This window comes from Camarhynchus parvulus, unplaced genomic scaffold (genome assembly GCF_901933205.1).
Source record: "Camarhynchus parvulus unplaced genomic scaffold, STF_HiC, whole genome shotgun sequence".
NCBI lineage: Eukaryota > Metazoa > Chordata > Aves > Passeriformes > Thraupidae > Camarhynchus > Camarhynchus parvulus.
Genome location: NW_022148347.1, coordinates 192,971 through 207,756, shown reverse-complemented (window position 1 = coordinate 207,756; position 14,786 = coordinate 192,971). Strand labels below are relative to the sequence as shown.

General features: G+C 52.0%; 1 protein-coding gene, 1 long non-coding RNA gene and 1 other non-coding gene across 3 annotated transcripts; 1 reads left to right on the top strand and 2 right to left on the bottom strand.

Annotated features, from left to right (window-relative positions):
* Nucleotides 1–4,100: 4,100 nt before the first annotated feature.
* LOC115916593 (zinc finger protein 774-like) lies at nucleotides 4,101–8,114 on the top strand. Its single transcript, XM_030970321.1, has 4 exons — nucleotides 4,101–4,115; nucleotides 4,926–4,986; nucleotides 5,624–5,740; nucleotides 6,607–8,114. The coding sequence occupies exons 1-4, from the start codon at nucleotides 4,101–4,103 to the stop codon at nucleotides 8,112–8,114; spliced, it is 1,701 nt and encodes a 566-aa protein (XP_030826181.1).
* An 858-nt stretch (nucleotides 8,115–8,972) lies between these two features.
* TRNAL-AAG lies at nucleotides 8,973–9,054 on the bottom strand. Its single transcript has one exon. It is a non-coding gene; the product is annotated as a tRNA-Leu (tRNA).
* A 3,302-nt stretch (nucleotides 9,055–12,356) lies between these two features.
* LOC115916580 lies at nucleotides 12,357–14,172 on the bottom strand. Its single transcript, XR_004061613.1, has 7 exons — nucleotides 14,151–14,172; nucleotides 14,027–14,047; nucleotides 13,679–13,699; nucleotides 13,551–13,571; nucleotides 12,760–12,780; nucleotides 12,488–12,508; nucleotides 12,357–12,379 (listed from the first exon to the last, which is right to left on the bottom strand). It is a non-coding gene; the product is annotated as an uncharacterized LOC115916580 (long non-coding RNA).
* Between the last annotated feature and the right edge of the window lie 614 nt (nucleotides 14,173–14,786).

Below are 14,786 nucleotides of genomic sequence, written 5' to 3'. Positions count from 1 at the left end.
GGACAGTGGGAGGGGACAGTGGGGACAGTGGGGACAGTGGGGACATCGGGGACAGTGGGGACAGTGGGGACAGTGGGGACAGTGGGGACAGTGGGGACAGCCAGGGGACAGTGGGGACATCGGGGACATCGGGGACAGTGGGGACAGTGGGGACAGTGGGGACAGGGAGGGGACAGTGGGGACATCGGGGACAGTGGGGCAACCGGGGACAGTGGGGACATCGGGGACATCGGGGACAGTGGGGACAGTGGGGACAGTGGGGACAGGGAGGGGACATCGGGGACATCGGGGACAGTGGGGACAGTGGGGACATCGGGGACAGTGGGGACATCGGGGACAGGGAGGGGACAGTGGGGACAGTGGGGACAGTGGGGACAGTGGGGACAGCCAGGGGACAGTGGGGACATTGGGGACAGTGGGGACAGTGGGGACAGTGGGGACATCAGAGACGGGATGGGGACAGGGACCAGGGACATCAGGATGGGGACAGGGAGGGGACAGGGCTGGGGACATTGGGGACAGCAAGAGGGCAGAGAGGATGGTGTGGGGACAGGGACCAGGGACATCGGGGACAGGATGGGGACAGCCAGGGGACATTGGGGACAGGGAGGGGACAGCGAGGATGGCATGAGGACGGGGATGGGGACAGCAAGGGGACATCGGGAACACTGGGGACAGAAAGAGGACAGGGAGGGGACACAGGGACAGGTCGGGGACATTGGGATGGGGACAGGACCAGGGCCGTGAGTGTGACAAAGGGAAGGGACGGGGGACAGGGACAGAGGGACACGGGGACATGGGGACATGGGGACACAGGGACATGGGGACACAGGGACACAGGGACATGGGGACATGGGGACACAGGGACATGGGGACACAGGGACACAGGGACACGGGGACATGGGGACATGGGGACATGGGGACATGGGGACATGGGGACACAGGGACACAGGGACACAGGGCTGGGGACAGGTCAGGGACACAGGGACATGGGGACACAGGGACATGGGGACATGGGGACACAGGGACACGGGGACACAGGGCTGGGGACACAGGGACATGGGGACATGGGGACATGGGGACACAGGGACATGGGGACACAGGGACACAGGGACATGGGGACATGGGGACATGGGGACACAGGGACATGGGGACACAGGGACACAGGGACACAGGGACATGGGGACACGGGGACATGGGGACACAGGGACACGGGGACACGGGGACACGGGGACACAGGGCTGGGGACAGGTCAGGGACACAGGGACACAGGGACACAGGGACATGGGGACACGGGGACACAGGGCTGGGGACAGGTCAGGGACACAGGGACATGGGGACATGGGGACACAGGGACACGGGGACACAGGGACACAGGGACACAGGGACATGGGGACACAGGGACATGGGGACATGGGGACATGGGGACACGGGGACATGGGGACACAGGGACACAGGGACACAGGGACACAGGGCTGGGGACAGGTCAGGGACATTGGGAAGGCGGGGGCGGGAACACGGGAACAGGGTGGGGACCTGGGGACAGGATGTGGGGACAGGGATGGGACAGGGGGACACAGGGACAGGGACACAGGGACAGGATGTGGGGACAGGGACACAGGGATGGGATGGGTGGGGTCTGTGTGACCCCTCAGTGTCCCCCATGTCCCCTGCTGACCCCGCTGTCCCCGCTGTCCCCAGGGATGTGTGCCGGTGCCCAGTGCCTGCTGAACCTCCTGCGCTGGGCCTGGGGGGTCCTCAAGGGCCTCCTGGGGGGGGACAGGTGGGGGGGAGGTGACGGGGGGGACAGTAGACAGTGACACGGGGGGGACAGTGACACGGGGGGGACAGTGACACGAGGGGGGACAGTGACACAGGGGGGGGACAGTGACACGGGGGGGGAGGGACAGTGACACGGGGGGGGACAGTGACACGGGGGGGGGGACAGTGACACGGGGGGAACGGGGACAGTGACACGGGGGGGGGACAGTGACACGGGGGGGGGAGGGGACAGTGACACCGGAGGGGGCCCGGGGGGGGGGGGGGGCACCGAGCGGGGGGGGCACAATTGGGACCCCCGGGGGGGCCTTGGGGACGGGGGGGGGGGGGCTGAGGTCAAAGGTCACCGCTTAACCCCGCCCCCTTTGCCCCTCCCCCCACAGGGAGCCATCCCCCCCCCGCGGCCGAGAGGACAACGGCGGTGCCGGGCAAGGAGGACTGAGAATGACCCAAAGTGACCCAAAATCCCCCAAAATCTCCCCCAAATGACCCAAAATCCCCCAAAATCTCCCCCAAATGACCCCAGATCTCCCCACCCCCCAGGCTCAATAAACCCCTCCCCCTTCGAGCGCCTCCGCGTTTTGAGCGATTTTGGGGCTTTTGGGGGTGGGGAGGGGTGACGAGGGGTCCGGGATGGAAAGAGTTAAAAATGGAACGGAATCCCATTTAATTAACGCATTTATCTATTTAATTAGTCTATTCATCTATTTAATTAGTCTATTTATCTATTTATTTCTGTTTAATTATTCTCTATTTCATCAGGAAATTTGATAGGAGAAATTAAACTTAAATGGAATTTGCACAGGAAAGGGAATGAAAAACGAGATGGGAAAAGCAAAAAAAAATTAACAAAAAAAAAAGAAATCATTAAATAATAATTAAATAAGAAATAATTAAAATTGAATGCAAGTTGCACGGGAAACGAAATGAAAAACGAGATGGAAAAAGTTAAATTTAAAAAAAATACGTCGACCTGAATAAAACTAATTAAATAATTATTATAGTGTACAGATATAATAATATATGCTATAACAATAACTCTAAAAAATTAAAATTAAATGGAAGTTGCGCGGGAAACCAAATCAAAAACGAGCTGGAAAAAATTAAAGTTAAGAAAATGCATAGACCCAAATTAAAAAAATATTAAAATTAAAAATAATTAAATAATATTTAAATAATAAATAATTAAAATCAAATGGAAGTTGCGCGGGAAACAAAATCAAAAACGAGCTGGAAAAAATTAAATGAAATTTTAAAAATTATACAAATTCGCCCCCCCCGCGGGGCATTCCCGGGATTATTTTCGGGGTTTTGGGGATTTTCGGGATTTTCGGGATTTTCTCCCCCTTTGCCCAGCGGGATGGACCCAAACTCCAGGGAATTCACAAAAAATTTAAAATTTCCATTTTATCTCCCACAACAGCGGGGAAATTGGGGGGAATTGGGGGGAAATGGGGACAAATCGCCCGATTTGGGGTTTTTTAGTGGCTCGGGGGAATTTTTTAAGGAAAAAGGGGGAAAAAAAAGGAAAAAAAGGAAAAAAGGGAAAAAAGGGAAAAAAGGGAAAAAAGGGAATTTTTCCTGGGGCGGCCCCGCCCCCGCTCGATGGCCCATCGGGAGCGGCTGATGGTCCATCGCGATTGATGGCTTATCGCGACTGATGGCTTCTCGCGACTGATGATGGTCCATCGCGACAGGCCCCGCGGCACCTGCATTTAACCCAAATTCCCCCTTTTTAACCCCAAATTCCCCGGTTTTATCCACAATTCCCCTGTTTTTACCCAAATTGATCCTTTTAACCCAAACTCCCCGGTTTTAACCGAAATCCCTCCTCTTTTAACCCCGAATTCCCCTTTTTACCCGCATTCCCCAGTTTTAACTGAAATTCCCCGGTTTTAACCCCGAATTCCCCCCTCTTAACCCAAATTCCCTCTTTTAACCCAATTCCCCATTTTTAACCCAATTGCCCCCTTTCTGACCCACGACATCCCCACGACATCCCCACGACATCCCCACGACATTCCCACGATACCCCACGACATCCCCACGATATCCCGCGATATTCCCACGATATTCCCCGATATTCCCACGATATCCCCCGATATTGCCACGATATTCCCCCGATTTCCCCTCCAGGTCCCCCCCCCGCCCCTCCCTCCCCCCCCCCCCCGGGGGGGTCCCGGCCGGGCCGTGACGTAACGATGACGTCACCGCCCCCCGGGCCCGCCCCCTCCTCTCCCCTCCCCGCGCCGCCGCCGCCGGAGCCGCTCCGCGAGTTCGGGACCCCCCGGGACCCCCAAAATCCGCCCCCCCCCCCCGACATGGCCGAGCCGCAGGTAGGGCTGGAACTTTTCATTTTTAAATTTTTTAAATTTTTATTTCATTATTTTCCGTTTTTAAAATAGGGGTTTTTTTTGCCCCCCGTTTTTTGTCTGTTAATTCGGATTTTAAAAGTTTGTTCTAAAAGTTTCAGTTCTCGGTTGTCTTTATTTATTTTATTTTATTTTATTTTATTTCATTTTATTTTATTTCATTTTATTTTATTTTATTTCATTTTATTTCATTCTATTTTGCTTGAACTTTTTTATTTCGCTTTATTCGTTTCATTTACTCTGATTTTGGTTTGCTGCCTTTTACTTTGTTTTACCTTAATTTTATTTGGATATAATTTTATTTTTTTGTTTTTTAAATTTTTTATTTTATTTACAAATTCGTTTATCTCGTCTCACTTTATTTCGTTTCATCTTTATTTCATTTAATTTCATTTTATCTTTATTTAATTTCATTTTATCTTATCTTGCTTAACCGTATTTTATTTTGTATTAGTTTATCTCTCACTTTAATTTTATCTTTATTTCATTTAATCTTGTTTAATTTAACTGCATTATATTTTCTGTTATTTTCTTTAATTTCTTTTAATTTCATCGGGTTTTTCATTTTATTTCGGTCCGGTTTTATTTAAATTTCATTTTTTACCGAACGCTGAATTTCCGATTTTTATCTCCCACCATTTCTTTCTCCCCGCGCTCTTCATTTTATTTTTTAAATTCCCTTTCCCACTCCGTTCCTTTGGACGCTTCCCGGCTGTTTATTTTTATGGATTTCTGTGAATTTTGGGTCGTTTGCGCCTTTCCCGCCCTGCCCAGGTGCCCGAGGTGCTGCAGGAGGTCACGGTCGGCTCCGAAATCCCCCCGGGCACCCCCGAAGGTACCGATACCCAAATCCGCCCCAAAATCAGCCCAAAATCGCCCCGAAATCCTCCCCCAAATCCCCCCGGGGTTCTCCCCAAAATTCCCCCAAAATCCGCCCCAAAATCCCCTCAGCTTCTCCCCAAAATCCCCCCAAAACCCTCCCAAGTTCCCCCCCAAAATTCTCCCCCAAATCCCCCCGATTCTCCCCAAACTCCCCCCGGGTTCTCCCCAAGATTCCCCCTAAATATCCTCCCCAAATCCTCCCGAGTTCCCCCCAAAATCCCCTCAGCTCCTCCCCAAAACCCTCCCAAGTTCCCCCCCAAAACCTCCCTGATTCTCTCCAAATCCCCCCCAAATTCCCCCAGTTTCTCCCCAAAATCCCCCCCTTAAAATCCCCCCAATTCTCCTCAAAAATCACCCCGAAAATCCCCCCAAATTGCCCCAAAAATCCCCCCGATTCTCCCCCAAATTCCCCCGGTTTCTCCTCAAAATCTCCCCAAAATTGCCCCCGAAAATCCCCCATTTCCTCAAAAATCATCTCCCCAAAATCCCAAACCCCCGCTTCTTTTCCCAAACCCCCCAGAATTCCCCAAAATCCCCCGAATTCTGCCCAAAACTCCCCGCGTTTCCCGCTGAGCCCCGCTTTCCCCCAGGAGCGCCGAGCTGGGTTTGGCGGGGGCCGGGCCCGGACTCGGAGGAAGAGGAGGAGGAGGAGGAAGAGTGGGCGCGGCCCCTCCTGAGGCTCTGGGGGGACTGGGGGGGCTCCTCAGGTGAGCGACTGGGGGAACTGGGGGGCACTGGGAAGGGTTAAAGGGGGGTTTGGGGTTACTGGGAGGGACTGGGAGGGACTGGGAGCAACGGGGAAAGGGCTAAAAGGGGGTTTGGGTTACTGGTTTGTACTGGGGGGACTGGGATAAACTGGGAGGGACTGGGAGTGACTGGGGAAGGGTTAAAGGGGGGTTTGCGTTACTGGTTTGTACTGGGGGGACTGGGATGAGACTGGGATCAAACTGGGATCGAACTGGGAGGGACTGGGAAGGGTTAAATGGGGATTTGGGGTTACTGGTTTATACTGGGGGACTGGGATCAAACTGGGATCGAACTGGGAGGGACTGGGAAGGGCTAAAGAGGGGTTTGGGGTTACTGGTTTGTACTGGTTTGTACTGGGGTGGCTGTGGGTTGGGGGGGGCAGGCAGCCCCCTTTTTGGGCCACTTCAGCCCCTTTTTGGAGCGTTCCCAGCCCTTTTTTGGGCTGACCTAACTGGAGATCCTTAAACGCCTTTTTCCTCCCATTTTTCCCCATTTCTCCCCATTTCTCTCCATTTCCTCCCCATTTTCCCCCCTTCTCCCCCATTTCTCCCCATTCCCCCCTCACTTCTCCCTCTTCCTCCCCATTTCTCCCCATTTCTCCCCTTTTCTCCCCCATTCCCCTCTTCCTGCAATTTTTTACCCTTTTCCTGCAATTTTTTCCTTTTTCTTGCAATTTTTCCCGTTTTCCTCCCCATTTCCCCCCATTCCCCCAATTCTCCCCTTTCCCCCCATTTCCCCCCCTTTATCCCCATTTCTCCGCTCCCATTTTCCCATTTCCTCCCGTTTTTCCCCCATTTCCCATTTCTTCCCCCCTCCCCCCCAACAGACGACCCCTCCCCCGCCTCCCCCTCCCCCAGCTCCCACCCCCCCTCGCCCCCTCCCCTCGCCGCCCCAATTGCCCCGTCCCGCCCCAGCTGCCCCCAGTGCGGCAAATCCTTCACGTCGGGCCCGTCCCTGAGCCGCCACCTGCGCTCCTCGCACGGGGCCGCACCTGCGCTCACCTTCACCTGCTGGCGCTGCCGGGCGCCGTTCCCGTGCGGGGCGGCGCTGCAGGAGCACCTGGGCACGCCGGGCTGCCAGCCGCGCCCGCACCGCTGCCGCTCCTGCCCCAAGCGCTTCGCCTCGGCGCGCTCGCTGCGCAAACACCGCAAGGTGCACCTGGACGGGGCGCTGCGCTGCCCGGACTGCGGCAAGACGCTCACGTCCGAGGCCTCGCTGGTCACGCACCGCCGCATCCACACCGGCGAGCGCCCGTTCGCCTGCCCCGAGTGCGGCATGGGCTTCATGGCCGCCAAGTCGCTCAGCAAGCACCGGCGGGCGCGGCACTCGGGCGGCTTCATCTGCTCCGACTGCGGCCGCAGCCTCTCGTCGCACGCCGCGCTCGTGGCGCACCAGCGCATCCACACCGGCGAGCGGCCCTACGAGTGCCCCGACTGCGGGAAGGGCTTCGCGGCCGTCAAATCGCTCAGCAAGCACCGCAAAACCCACCGCGCCGGGGCGGCGGCGGCGGCCGCGCCGTGCTCCGAGTGCGGGCCGGGAAACGCGCGCTGCCCGCACCGGCGCTGGATCGGCGGCGACAGCCCCGAGGGGGTCCCGGCGTCCCCGTGGCTGCTTGGGGACAGCCCCGAGGGTGGAGCGGGGCTCCTGGAGGGCCAGCGGCCCCTTGGGGACAGCCCTGAGCGTGGGGCGGGGGTCCTGGAGCGCCCGCGGCTGCTTGGGGACAGCCCCGAGGGCGTCCCGGTGTCCCCACGGCTCCACGGGGACAGCGCCGCGTGTGGGGCGGGGGTCCTGCAGCCCCTCAGGGACAGCCCCGAGGGCAGTGTGAGGGTCCCGGTGCCCCGGCAGCCCCTCCGGGACGGCCCCGCGGGGGTCCCCATGTCCCCACGGCTGCTTAGGAACGGCCCCTCGGGCGGGGTGGGGGTCCCGGTGCCCGCGCGTCCCCTCGGGCACAGCCCCTCGGGGGTCCCGGTGCCCCCGCGTCCCCTCGGGCACAGCCCCTCGGGGGTCCCGGTGCCCCCGCAGCCCCTCGGGCACAGCCCCTCGGGGGTCCCGGGGGTCCCGCGGCGCCGCCGCCCGGCGTGCGAGCAGTGCGGGAAGGCGTTCCGCGACGGGGCCGCGCTGCGGCGCCACTGGCGCGTCCACACCGGGGAGAAGCCGTTCGGCTGCAGCGAGTGCGGGAAGAGCTTCCGCGCCAGCTCCAGCCTGGTCATCCACCGGCGCACGCACACCGGGGAGCGGCCGTACCCCTGCTCGGGCTGCGCCAAGAGCTTCGTGTCCCGCTCGTCGCTCATGAAGCACCTGCGCACTCACCTGCGCCAGGAGCCGCCGCCCTGAGCGGGGCGGAGAGCCCGGGGCGAGGGGGGATTTGGGCTGCGGACCTCGGGGATTTGGGCGCTGAGCCCCGGGGATTTGGGGTGCGGACCTCGGGGATTTGGGTGCCGACCCCCAGGAATTGATGAACAAACTCTGGGTGCTGACCCCGAGGGGTTGGGGAGATTTGGGTGCTGAGCCCCAGGACTGGGGGGATTTGGGTGCTGAGCCCCGGGGGTCGGGGAGATTTGGGTGCTGAGCCCCAAAATCGGGAAGGTTTGGGTGCTGAGCCTCAGGGATTTATGGACAAATTTTGGGTGCCCACCTCAAGGACTGAAGGACAAATTTTGGATGCCCCTGCAGGGATTTATGGACAAATTTTGGGTGCCCGCCTCAGGGGTCGATGGAATTCTGGTGCCCGTCCCAGGGCTGCAGATGCTCCTGTACATCCAACTCCACTTTTAGAGGCTAAAAATGTATTTTTTAGCTTCTCACCACCAAAAACATTCTGGCACCCGAAGTGGAGCTGGGGGGTCTCTGTTCCCCCGGGGGTTTCTCCATCTGGATCATGTTTTTATAGGTATAGCCCGTCCCAAACCCACGTTTCCTTCCCCAATTCTCCCTGCTCCAAAATGAGGTGAAATAAAGCGGAATTGGGATTTTAGGAGCGCAGGGTCATGGTTTGATGGCTCGGGGTTGGGAATGTGGGACCCCCATGGGGAGGGGGCTCCCCTTCCCCGGGACCCCATCCCGGCGGTCTCTGGGGTGGGATTGGGGTGAAATTCGCTCATTTTGGTGATGCCGAGCCCCGTTTTTCCCGGGATAAACCCCAAAAATGGGCGGGGGGCTCCTCCAGATGCGCCAAAAACACCGAAATTCTGCTGGCAGCGGTGGGATTCGAACCCACGCCCCCGCAGGGACTGGAGCCTTAATCCAGCGCCTTGGACCGCTCGGCCACGCTACCCCCGAAACGAGCCCCAAAAACTGGGGAAATCGGGCAAATTCATCATTTTGGGAGGGGGGTGGCAGAGGGGGAGGGCTCCCCCGGCGCTGCTCAGTCCCCCCCCGACCCCCGTATTTGGGGTCACGTCCCGTGAGCGGGAATCAATTAACGGAATTAATTAACGGAATTACGGGAATGCGCCCCATTCCAGCACCCCGGGGCGGGGGTCCCTGCCCATGGACGGGGTCTCGGACCCCTCGATGGATCCAAGGATTTAAATCCCCGCGGGTTTGGGCCAAAACAGCCGGAAAAAGGAAGCCACGTTCCGGTTTTGCAGGGTTTATTGCCGGGGGAGGAGGCCGGGGTCACCCCCGGGGGGACACCCCATGTCCCGGTGTCCCTGTTTCCCGGTGTCCCCATGGCCCGGTGTCCCTGTGTCCCGGTGTCCCCATCCCGTTCCAGCTCCGTCCCGGTGTCCCCATGTCCAGCTGGAGGTCGGGGTCCCCTCCAGCCCCCCGAGCTCCCCATTTCTGGGCAGAATTCCCTGAATTCCGGGGTCACTGCACGCGGGAGGGGGAGTCCAGCTCCCCCAGAGCCGGAACCAGGACCAGAACCAGGACCAAGAACAGGAACAGGACCAGAACCAGAACCAGAACCAGGACCAGAACAGGACAAGACTGTCCTAGGAGGGGAATTCTGGGGTCACCGGACAATGGAGATCTCCCCTGTGTCCAGCCAGAACAAGGGCCAGACATGGTTACATGGTCTCCATGGAGGTGTTTTGGGGTCGCTGGACAATGGAGATCTCCCCCAGCTCCAACCAGAACCAGAAATGGACAGGAGAATTCCAGGATCACTGGACAATGGAGACCTCCCCTGTGTCCAACCAGAACCAGGCCCGGACGTGGTTTCCATGGCGGTATTTTCAGGATCACTGAACGATGGAGATCTCCAAGCAGAACCAGGCCCGGACGTGGTTTCGTGGTTTCATGGCGGTATTCTCAGGATCACTGTACGATGGAGATCTCCCCCAGCTCCAGCCAGAACCAGGGCCTCACCTCCTCGCCCCCGAAGTCGGCCGCGGGGAAGGCGAAGAGCGGCCGGGCCTGGCCGGGCGCGTCGGCGTCGAAGAAGGCCACGCGGCCGCCCTCGTAGTCCAGGGCCACGCCGCAGGCGGCGCGGGCAGCGGCGGGAGCAGCGGCGCTGGCGGCTTCGGTGAGCGCTGCGGCACAGGCCGCCCTAGCGCTGCAGCGCCCCACGCCGCGCCTCTGGGGGCCCCAGCCGGGCCGTGGCGCGGCACCGAGGCCGCTGACGCCCGCGGCGCAGAACGGAGCCCCGGCCACGGCCACGTCCAGGTGTGGCGGCCGCCGGAGAAGCCGGGCAGGCCCAGGGCGACGGGGAGCTCGAGAAGCGCGGGGCCCGGCGCGGGCTTGGGGCCGCCGTAGGCCCAGCGGGCGGAGAGCGAGTCCGGGGAGAGGACGAGGCGAGGGTGGGAGGTGAGGGGGTCCAGGGTGACCTGGGCTGGGGGAATAATGGGGGAAATAATGGGGGGGAAATAATGGGGGGGAAATGGGAGGGAAAAATGGGGGAATGGGGGGGAAATGGGGGAGAAATAATGGGGGAAAAATGGGGGCAGAAATGGGGATGGAATGGGGGGAAATGGTGAGGGGGAAATGGGGGAAAATAATGGGGGGGAAATGGGGGCAGAAATGGGGAAATGGGGCAGAAATGGGAGGGAAAATGGGGATGGAATGGGGGGAAATGGTGAGGGGGAAATGGGGGAAATAGGGGAGAAATAATGGGGGAAAAATGGGGGGAAAATGGGGCAGAAATGGGAGGGAAAATGGGGATGGAGTGGGGGGAAAAATGGGAGAATGGGGGGAAAGGGTGGGGGGGAAATAATGGGGGGAAATGAGGAAATAGAGGAGAAATAATGGGGGAAAATGGGGGCAGAAATGGGGGAAAATGGGAGGAAAAAGGGGGGAAAAGGGGGGGACATGGGAAGGGAATGGGGGGAAATATGGAGGGGAATGGGGATGGGATGGGGGGAAATGGGGGGGAATATGGAGGGGAATTGGGGAGAAATGGGGGAAAATGGGGGAGGGAAATGGGGGAAAATGGGGGAAAATTGGGAGAAAAAAAGGGGGGAAATGGGGAAAGGGGGAGAAGGGAAAGGGGAAAAAAAGAGGAGAAAAACAGGAAAGGAGGGGAGAAAAGGGAGCAGAAATAACGGGTAAAGGAGGGGAAAACGGGGGGAAAACAGGGAAAAGGGGATAAAAGAAGGTGAAACCAGGTAAAAGTCCCAATTTGTGCCCCTCTCCATCCGCCTTTCCCACGGGCACTCACCCACTTGTTCTTCGTCTTTCTCTAAAATGACAGAATTAATAAAAAATTCCCAAATGGAGCAGAGCTGGGGAGGGAGGGAGGGAGGGGAGAACACTCACGGTGCTCCTCGAGGCACCACCCTGCAGGAAATCAGAAATAATCATAAATAACGGCACTGAAAGGCGATAAACCAGGGTGGAAATTAAAATAAAATAAAAAATAGTGAAATTAAAATGAATTTTAAGAAAAGGGCAGTGAAAGGTGATAAAACAGGGTGGAAATTAAAATAAAATAAAAAATAATGAAATTAAAATGAAAAAATCACAAAATAACGGCAGTGAAAGGTGATAAACCAGGGTGGAAATTAAAATAAAATAAAAAATAATGAAATTAAAATGAATTTAAAAAAAAAGGGCAGTGAAAGATGATGAAACAGGGTGGAAATTAAAATAAAATAAAAAATAATGAAATTAAAATGAATAAAAATCACAAAATAACGGCAGTGAAAGGTGATAAACCAGGGTGGAAATTAACATAGAATAAAAAAAAAGAAATTAAAATTTAAAAAAAGGCAGTGAAAGGTGATGAAACAGGATGGAAAATTAAAATGGAATTAAAAAAGAATAAAAATAAAATTAAAATAAATTCGTGTAAAATTAGTAATACATTAGTACAGAAATTGTAATAAATATTAATAATTAATAGTAATGTTAATAGTAATAAATTAGCATAAAATTAGTAATGAATTAGTAAAAATTAGTATTAATTTAGAAATAATTAGTATAGTAATATTAAATAGTAATGCTAATAGTAATAGATTAGCATAGAATTAGTAATAAATTAGTATAGTGATAGTAATAAACAGTAATACTAAATAGGAATATTAATAGTAACAAAACAGTATTAAAAATAAAATGAAAAATAGAAATAAAATATAAAACTAAAGGAAAATAAAATGGAATAAAACAGAAGCAAGCCAGCCCCGGGCCAGGGCACTCACAGATCCTCATTTGGGATTCGTCTGAAAGGAGAAAATTAATTGGGATTAACGAAGAAACGGAGGATAACGGGGCTGTGTGTACAATTGATTCTTGCGGGGAAGGAAACAGAAGATTTCCCCCGGACTCACCGAGCTCCGCGTTCAGCTCCGCTGGAAAAGGAGGAAAAACGAGAATTTCCATGATCGGGCAGAAATCCCATTTCCAGCATTCCCGTTTGTCCAGAATTCCCGTTTGTCCGAATTCCCTTTCCAAACATTCCAGCATTCCCGTTTGTCTTTCCAATTTTGTCTTTACATTTAATTTAATCCCTTTAATTCCTTTTTTTTTCAATTTTTTAAATATTTTCAAATTCCCTTTTTCGAATTCCCGTTTGTCCGGAATTCCCGATTTGGCCACTCACCGATCTGTCTGTCCCGTTGTTCTGGGGGAAATTGAGCAGAATTCAGGGTTATGTTAGCGCCGTGCTATCAAAAACAACAAATAAATAAAATATGCACCTGTGCATAAAGCATTTACATATTTAAATATTTAATATTGTCTCTATAATCAAATACTTAAATCTACAACATCTCTGACTAGATAATATATTAAAACATAATAAAATATAATATTTAACATATTTAAATATATGATATATTTGAAAAGAGAGCATATTTAAATGCATAATATAGTAAAACAGTAGAATATAGAAAGTGTAGCAATATCTACATAATATTTAGAAAACATGAAACATAATTATATATAATATTTTGTGTCTACTATGAATATATTACATAATATATATTCTACATATTATATATTTTATGTATATATAATTAATTATATGTAATTATTTTTGATATATATATTATATATGTTATATATTTTACATTATAATTAACTGTAATCCATTACAATACTATATAATACATAATGTGTATAACATATAAAATTAATTAATATTACATATAAGATATATTTGCATTATATATAATACATATAAAATATTATCTATATATAAAAAATAGATGTAATATTTTAATAAAACAGAGAAATGACAGCTTTTATGTTATTGAACCACGAAACGCACGACTGCTGGAACACAGTAAGTAATTATTATTTATAATTAGTAGCATTGTAACGTAGATAATTAATAATAAATATTTATATAATTATTAACGATATGGATCTGCTGCGACCCGTTCCCCTCACCGAGCGCCTCGGAGAGCTCCGCTTTGGGGAGAAAAACCCAAAACTGCTCAGTCTCAGGGGCTCCGTGGCCAGAACGGGCCCAGATGCCCAAATTCCGGGGATTTCGGGGTGGGGAGCGGCACACGCACCGATCCTGGCGTCCCGGGCTCCTGGAACGGGCAAAAAAGGGGAAAATCCCAATTTTCACAGGAAAAATTCTCCATCCTGGGGAAATCCCGGGGTTAGAGCCAGAAACACAAACTCTGCTTTGGGTTAAAATCGCAGGTTTCAAATAAAAATTATTTGGATTATTATGGGAAAATTTTCTACCCCAAACCCCACGTTTTTAGCAGAAATCCCGACGTTTAAATGGAAATGGGGAATTTTTAAATCCAAACCCCAAATTTGACTGAGAATCCCGAATTTTACATCAAAATCCCAGGTTCAAATCCTCCCCCACCCCAAGTTTTGACCAAATTTTGGAATTCTGGACTCACCCAGCGCCGCCCTGAGCTCCTCTGGAAACCAAAGGGAAATTTTGGGGTTAATTTGGGGTTCATTTGGGGTTAATTTGGGGGATTTTTCCTTCAGCTCCAGCCCAGAAAAGGGAACTGAACCCACCAAGGTTTTTGTCGACTTCCCCTGGAAACAGGGAAGGAAAAAACAAAGTTAGAATAATTCAAAATAATTCAAAATAATTCAAAATAATTCCAAATAATTCAAAATTACCTGATGGCTTTTGTATTATTATTATTATTATTATTATTATTATTATTATTATTATTATTATTATATCATCATCATCATCATCATCATCATCATCATCATCATCATCATCATTATTATTATATTTTGTTTTTAGTTGTAATTCTTATTTTTCTTTTCTATTTTTATTTTCATTTTAGATTATGGTTATGATTATTATGATTATGTTTCTTTCTAATTTTAGTTTTAATTTTAATTATATTTTTAGACTACCATTATTTTTATTTTTATTTTTATTTTTATTTTTATTTTTATTTTTATTTTTATTTTTATTTTTATTTTTTTTTTTATTTTATTTTTATTATCACTATTAAGATTTATTTCTGACCATGAAAAAAACCCTGGAAAATGCTCAAAAAAGGGTTTTTTAAAAGAGTTAAAAATGAAAATTCAACAATTCCTTACCAGCTTCTTCCAGGATTTTACCTGGAAAGAGACAAAAACCGGAATTTCCACTGGGCTCTGGGAATTCCGGGGATTTGGGGATTTTTG